The sequence below is a fragment of the Chlorella variabilis genome, assembly GCF_000147415.1.
Source record: "Chlorella variabilis unplaced genomic scaffold CHLNCscaffold_8, whole genome shotgun sequence".
Lineage (NCBI taxonomy): Eukaryota > Viridiplantae > Chlorophyta > Trebouxiophyceae > Chlorellales > Chlorellaceae > Chlorella > Chlorella variabilis.
Genome location: NW_005435080.1, coordinates 1,716,841 through 1,723,951, shown reverse-complemented (window position 1 = coordinate 1,723,951; position 7,111 = coordinate 1,716,841). Strand labels below are relative to the sequence as shown.

The 7,111-nt window shown below is 63.0% G+C and overlaps 2 protein-coding genes across 2 annotated transcripts; both read left to right on the top strand.

The window, feature by feature from the left end:
* The first annotated feature begins 1,321 nt into the window (after nucleotides 1-1,321).
* On the top strand, nucleotides 1,322-2,783 carry CHLNCDRAFT_35227 (hypothetical protein). Its single transcript, XM_005848520.1, has 6 exons — nucleotides 1,322-1,478; nucleotides 1,568-1,690; nucleotides 1,766-1,846; nucleotides 1,948-2,064; nucleotides 2,139-2,250; nucleotides 2,366-2,783. Exons 1-6 carry the CDS (start codon nucleotides 1,472-1,474, stop codon nucleotides 2,499-2,501), a joined length of 576 nt encoding a protein of 191 aa, XP_005848582.1. The 5' UTR covers nucleotides 1,322-1,471; the 3' UTR covers nucleotides 2,502-2,783.
* Nucleotides 2,784-4,851: 2,068 nt separating this feature from the next.
* Nucleotides 4,852-6,149, top strand: CHLNCDRAFT_145157 (hypothetical protein; the record flags this gene model as incomplete). Its single annotated transcript, XM_005848519.1, has 5 exons — nucleotides 4,852-4,968; nucleotides 5,110-5,331; nucleotides 5,503-5,760; nucleotides 5,860-5,955; nucleotides 6,048-6,149. The coding sequence occupies 5 exons, from the start codon at nucleotides 4,852-4,854 to the stop codon at nucleotides 6,147-6,149; spliced, it is 795 nt and encodes a 264-aa protein (XP_005848581.1).
* Nucleotides 6,150-7,111: the final 962 nt, after the last annotated feature.

The following is a 7,111-nucleotide window of genomic DNA, read 5'->3' as shown; positions in this document are numbered from 1 at the left end:
GGGGGGGGGGGCGGAGGGCGCGGCAGCGGGCTACCTGCTCAAGTTTGCATCATCACGCTGTAGTCGCGCTGACGGGGCGGGCGGTGTTGCAATGGATCCCCCTGGACCCTTCGCCCATATGGTCGGCCGCCTTCAGAAACCCAACTGCAGGTCCATAGCACCCAACTGCAGCTCACAATGCCTCTTCGGTACTTCACAAATAAGATTCGAGACTACGGTGGCCAGGCGGTGGTGCTGCACACGTCTCAAGCACTGCAGCGTTTCAGGGCGCTGTTAGACATCGTGAGCGCAGCAGGCCGCAGGCAAAAGCCGGGCGTCTACACAGGTGCGCGAGCGCCTGTGGCAGCTGGTCGACGGGCCCCGCGGCGGTGCCTGCAGGGGCACCCCTAGCTGGCCTTTTCACCAGTTTCCTTAGGCCATGTAAAGGCAAATTTAGTAGGCTCTACTGCGCTACAGAAACTGGGTGCTGGAACCGCAGCCATATAAATTTGTTGAGCAGGCCTGCTCAACTTCTCAGAGTCCTGCTCACCCCTTCAGGCGCTGCCGGCATTGCCTACTCCCTGTGGCATGCCTCACGACATGCCCCCAAGCTGGCTACCGTTGCATCAGAGGAGGAGCTGGTGGAGGGCGCAGAGCGGTTAGCCCGAGACGCGCTGGAGGCACTCGCTGGCCAGTCCCCGGACCAGCACGGATGGTCGCTGCTGGCTGGGCATGCTGGTGTTTATTGCACCGCGGCGCTTGTGCTAGAATCCAGTGCACATTTGGCGGAGCGCCGCGGATGGCATGGGAAGGCGGCCGTTTTGCGGCACGAGCGGCAACAGGCTGTGCACCAGTTTGTCGGCCTTCACGGCCTCGCCTGCAGTAGCTCGTGCCAGGAGGATGAGGCAAGGGAGGCGGGCTGACTGAGCTTGCAGCACAGTCTCTGCCAGTGTTGCACACCCCTGATACCACTGGTCCAGCTCAATCTTTCACCCTACCTCAACTGCAGGTCCTTTATGGGCGCAGTGGGTACTTGCTTGGGTGCCTGTTACTGAACAAGCACTTGCAGCCTGACAGCGTGCCCAGGCAAGCGATGGAGGAGGTGGTGCGCTCCATCATCGCTTCAGGTGAGCGGGGGCCATGCGCGCTAGCAAAGCTGCCACGCCATTTCGCACCAACAACTGCATTCAATCTCGGGCCTGCATTGGCTGGGCATGGCAGGTGCAAGGCGCTTGCTGCATGCGCGTGGCACGGGCGCAGGTAGAAGCCTGGCCGGCCATCTGCGGGAGCGGGCCCCCTGCGGGTCCCCTTTGTTTTTCATGTGGCCGCCTGGCCCTGATGCCTCACCTTACTTGGGCGCAGCACATGGCCTGATGGGTGAGCCTCTGGCTGCGCCCGCTTTGCCGCAGGCCGCCGGCTTGCAGCCGACACGCCTTGCAGCCCGCTTTACTACACATGGCATGACAAGGCGTATGTCGGAGCTGCGCATGGGATGATGGGTGGGTGGGGATGGGCCCCGACTCGCTTCAATTGCAGGCCCTGCCGTCGTGAATTGACCACGTGCACTCTTGCCATGCACTTGCCGCAGGCATTCTGTTTGCACTGCTGCACGTGCCTGAGCTGGTGGCAGCGGTGCCAGGTGCCCAGCGGGACGTGGAGTTGGCTTTGCAGTACATGCTCTCGCTGGAGTGCGACGGCGAGGGCCGACCAGGCAAGCGGCATGGCACCTGCACCCGCTGCTGGACATGCGCCTTCCAAGCCGCGGTGTGGCTGTACCAACCTGCAGGCCCCCACGGCCACTACCCAACACAGATGGGACCGTGGCGTGACAGAGAGCCACTCGTGCACTGGTGCCACGGCGCCACAGGCAAGCTGGCAAGGGCAGCATGCACGGCACTCTGCGGAACTTAGGGCCTTCAGCCTATGTGCGTTGGTGGCATTCCAGGCAGCCCTGCCGCCTCATTGCAGGCGCCGTGTTCCTGCTGTGCAAGGCGCATGAACAGTTGGCGGACCCCACCTACCTGAGGGCCGCGGAGCGGAGTGGCGAATCGGTGTGGGAGCGCGGCCTGTTGAAGAAGGGGCCAGGTGGGCATCAGCGCCACCTTTCCAGTAGCACGCCAATTGGGCCAACACCAAACTGCCCAACCTGTTGATTTCAGGCTCCTGCCATGGCATCAGCGGCAGCGCATATGCCCTGCTGCGCCTGTACCGTACCACCGGTCAGGACAAGTGGCTGCATCGTGCACTGAAGTTTGCAGAGTTCATGGACAGGTGAGCACCAGTATGTGGGCAGGCCAGCGAGGATGTGGCCAGTACTGGCTTCTTAGCCTGCCGCATGTCCATTCCCACGCTGCGGCCATTCTGCTCTCACTGTGTTGCTCTCCAGCGAGGAGTTCACGGCGGGGGCCCGCACACCAGACCACCCACTCTCTCTTTTTGAGGGGTGGGCTGCCACCCTGTGCCTGTGGGCCGACCTGCTGGGAGGCCCGCAATCTGCAGCAATGCCAATGTTTGAAGTCTGATGACATGCGGGATTTGTTGGCCCAAGACACGAAGGCTCTGCTGTTGTTCAACTGAATGGACTGACCGACTGGCTCGCGGACTGGACATGTTCATGTCTCCTGATGTTTGCATTCCCGATCTGCATTTGGCACAGTGCCTGCCGCCCATGGAGGTCCCGTCTCAAATCATGTAGAGGATCTGCATCAAGTCTTGCCAACCCTGCTGCATCGATGAACTCTAGCATGAACTTTGATAGCCTGCATTCTGGGCTTGTCCTTGTTCCACACGAACATCAATGTGTCTCATCAGGATGTGCATCCTGATTGCTTGCACAAGCAATGGATGCAGGCTGCATGAAGGGTGCGCATTGCAGCTCATCAGCATCGACGCGCATGGCACCACTGTGCATCCAGGAAGCAACATTTCAATGAGCCCTGGAGGAGACAAAACAGCAGAAAATCGCTGGCCTGCTCCATTGCCTACGGAGGCCCTAGGGCCGCCTCCGTTTGAACAATGGTGGTGCAGTGAAGTGCTTGACAGGGCGCCAAACAAAAAGGAAGGTTTCGTAGTACAGTACTGCCACACTGCACTGGCGTGCATGAAGCCTTGTTGTGGGCCCGGCGCGGACAGCAGTCCGGCATGCATACTAGATGACGTGATTCCGGGACTGTAGGTCACTGCTCGACGGCCATGCTTGGGCTCAAGAAGGAGCTCACGCTGCTCAGTCATTCTGCTGCCGAAGAGTACTATGATGCGCTCAGCTCGACGCCCGTCTCCCGAGGTTGGGTGGCCCGTTGTCTGCCGAGGGGGTCGCCGCCCGTGCCCCCGCTGGCGCCACCGCCGCCACTGCAACTCCCCAATTGCCCCGCCTTTGCAGCTTGCGGGGAGCCTGCAGAGGGGGAGTGGCTGCGCAGCAGCGAAGAGGGCAGTCAGGCGCACAAGCTGGCATTGCATAGGCAAGGGTGCCGCAGCACGGGTCCACTGTTGCTGGCACACGGGGTGGGGGATATCAACTGTCAGGCACGCCGCACGGCTGCCATTCCATGCCACGCCATCAGCAGGATCAATGTTTCACGCAGGGCTGCGTACGATGGCGACCTGGAGGAGCTGCGTCGCCTGCTGCCGCGTTTGAGCATGAGGCAGAAGCTGCAGCTCGATGCGCAGGGCAACACGGTGCGTCGCCAAATCTCCTGTGCGGATGCAGGACCCATGCCGCTGATGTTCCTTCACCGTCGTCATGCGCAGGCCCTGCACTGCGCTGTGCTGCGCCACCAGCACCATGCCATCGAGGTGCTGCTGGACGCGGGGCTGCCGGCAGACTCGAAGAACGAGCGGCAGTGGAACCCCATTGACGAGGCGGTGGCGCTGCAGGACGCAGAGGCCACCAAGCTGCTGTATAGGTGCGAGTGTGAGCAGGGGCAGAGACGGAGGGGGCAGGGGGTGCTGGCTGGTGGTTCCATCCAGCAGGCAGCCCAGGCGCGGTTGTTGATATCGGCAGCCTCCAGCATTGTTCTTGCCAGCGGCATCGTAGGCTATGAATGCTGCATCGACCCTCGCCCACCTTCCTGCAGCCAGCTGCTGATAGATGCCAAGCGCGCCAAGAAAGAGAAGAAGGCGCAGTTGGTCAGCATCATGGCTCAGCTTCCAGACTTCAAACTGCAGGCAGGGCCGATGAGCCAGCGGACTGGGCCTCTGGCTGCTGCGCCCTTGCTCTCCGTGCCGCTCCTCCACGCTCCGCCCATCGCTGCCAACGGCATGCTGCTGCCTGCAGCTGCGCTGGGAGCTGGGGTCTCAGCTGTTTGGCCTGCTGCTGCGGCGATATGCCCCCGACGACACTTACTTCATCTACAAGGCAAGGCGGGGCAGGGGGCAGGGATGCGCCCGCCAGGTCTCCTGAGGAGGGAGGCTGCCACTGAGCAGCTTTCAGGTGCTTTGTTCACACCTGCATGCGGCCTCTGCCTGCCCGTCTTGCGCCAGGTTGGCAAGCTGTTGCGGGTGGATGGGACTTTGATGGGCCTTGATGATAGGAGCCACAGCTTCATCCCGCGCTGGAAGCGGGGAAGGTTTACCCTGCTTGTCAATGCAGGTGCGGGTTAAAGAGGCAGCGGGAGCTTGTTCTCCACAAACGCTGGTGAATCCCCCTGGCGGAGCCATTGCATGCAGGCGTGAGCCCTACTGCCGCCTTCCTCATTGATCATACCACTCGATCGTACTACGATTTGTATCGGGAGCGCAAGGCGCACCTGAAGGGCATCGATCAGGAGGTGCGATCAGGGGGGACTGTGAGCACCCGCCGGTCGAGACTGGCTTGCTGTCTCCGTGCCCATCTGCCTGCCTCCATCATGTCGCCATGCCCTCCAGGTTGCTGAAATGCTCGCTGAAGGCGCGGGCAAGGTGCGGGTGGGGGAGGGCGAGTTCGTGTTCCGTCCAGTCAAGACCTGGCTCGGCAGGCAGGCCACAGAGAAGGTGGAGGGCTGGGAGACAGAGGTGGGCTGATGGTTTGGGGAGGGAGGGGGCGATCAATTTCTAGGCATGACTCTGAGGCCATGCTCTTGTCCCCCTCGGCTCTTCTGTGCTCCCAACCGCCACATCTGTGCGCCCCCTGTCCCTGTTGGCTGCTGCTGGCAGGTGTACGAGGCCTCCGGCTCCCTGACTGCATGCACCTGGATCAAGGTTCCAGTGGTGGTGCCGCCGGAGGCCACCTTCCACGATTATCTCGCCATGCAGCTGCCTGCAGACGACGTGGCAGAGGTGCCAGCTGACCCGCTGGGTGCACCCCTGCCGGACACGCAGCATCAGGCGCCAGCACCCGCAGCGGCGCCCAGCGGTCTGGCGGGATCAGGCAGCGTGGTGAGCCGGCCTGATGGCATTGGTGCTACTGCACTGGCCCAGTTTGTGCGAGCGTGTTATTGTGTGTCGCCGCATACCCCGCCCTGCGCTGGAGGTCACCACTGGTGGCCGCGCCTGCGCCTTGCGTGCGTCCAGCTCCGACAAGGTTGACTTGCCTCTTCCCGCCTGCAGCACGTGGGGGATGCCAAGCGCGCAGGCAGCAGCGGCAGGAGCGTGTTTGGCAGTGGCGGCGGGGAAGCCAAGGCAAAGAAGAAGAAGACGCAGAGGTTCAGCAGCCGGTGCTGGCTGGCACGGAGGTACCCCATCTCGCTGGTGGAGATCATTCCGCTGCTGGAGACGGTTGCAGCTGGAAACCGCCACTTTGCGCAGGCCGCCGCCTACCTCCGCCGCTTTCCCGAGGCCGAGCAGCGCTTTCCTGTCCGACTGCAGGTGGGAGGGGCTGTGGCATGGTGGGGCGGTGGGCAGGCTGCGTGATGGAGTCTCGGTGGCACAACCCTCGCTGCCCACCCATCTTGACCCTCCCTCCAGGTACCGCTCGTGTGGACGGTTTTCTTGCAGCTAGCGTTCCGCCAGTTTGTGCTGCTTGGCCCGAACGACCAGGCGCTGCAGCCAGGCTTCTTCGAGGTGCGCCAGAGCTGGTGCTGCATCCAACACACTTCACCGCTGCATGAGGCAGCCTCTCGATGGCAGCTCACCCTTTCGCTGCTTAGCTGCAGCTGCCGCCGGGCTACCATCTGGACCGCTTTGAAGAGGGCGACCTGTTGGAGAAACGGGCTGCGCCGCTGCTAGAGAGGATAGACAGCACCCCCGTCACCTGAAATCAATGCGCTGCCTGGCCATGCCTGCACCCGTCCCCCGTTTGCATGCCCTCGCTCCCCATGGTGACTCAGGCCGGCATGCTGTGCCCAGCATGATTTCCAATTGCATGCTTGTCGTCGCTCTGCATGTTGTCCTCAATGCTGCCTTGACTTCCCAAGCTAGGGACCTCCTGACACTGTGCCTACCTCGTCCTGCTTCTTGTGCGGCCCTCGAGCGGGCTCAACCTTGGACCCCGGCTGTCAGCCCAGGTCAACGCACCGAGTCCCATTTGTTCAGTAACCTTGCACTGCACAGCAGCCGGTTTCTGTAACCTGCAATCTGCACTGGTCAAAGCCCCTTGGCATGCTGCTTCGTCCTGACTTCGTGTCAGCAGGCAGGTCATGATGCTCCAACAGAAAGCACCCCTGAGAGTCCCTCCCCCGGCAATTGTATCGTCCCTCCCTGCCCTGCCCACACTTCCCACCATGTCTGCAGCCCACTCCCCGCCCCTGCAGCCCTTTGATCAGCACCAGGCCGGCACCCCTCCCTACGAGGGGCTGTGCGGCGGACTGTTGGACCTGTCCTCCCTGCCACAGGCCCCCCTGGACGCCCCCTACGGGCCTGCCAGCGACCTGGGCGGCCTGGGCAGCCCTGGCCTCTCAGCTGCCGACCTACTGCGTGCCCAGCAGCAGCCCCAGCCCGCCCAGGACGCCCTGCAGCAGCTGGCTGCGCTACAGCAGCAGCAGCAGCTTGCGCAGGCCCTGGCCGCCGAGCCGCTGCTCAGCCTGGGCAACCTGCTGGCGGCGCAGCAGGGCCTGTCGGCCCGCGTGCAGGAGCTGCTGCTGCTCAAGCAGCAGCTGCAGCAAGTGGTGCCTGCGCGGTCCTGCGGCGGCCATGGCGGCATCCGTGGCACCGGCCCCATCAGCAACCCGCTGTACAAGGTGAGGGGCTGACGCGGGCGGGAAAGCACGGAAAGCACCTG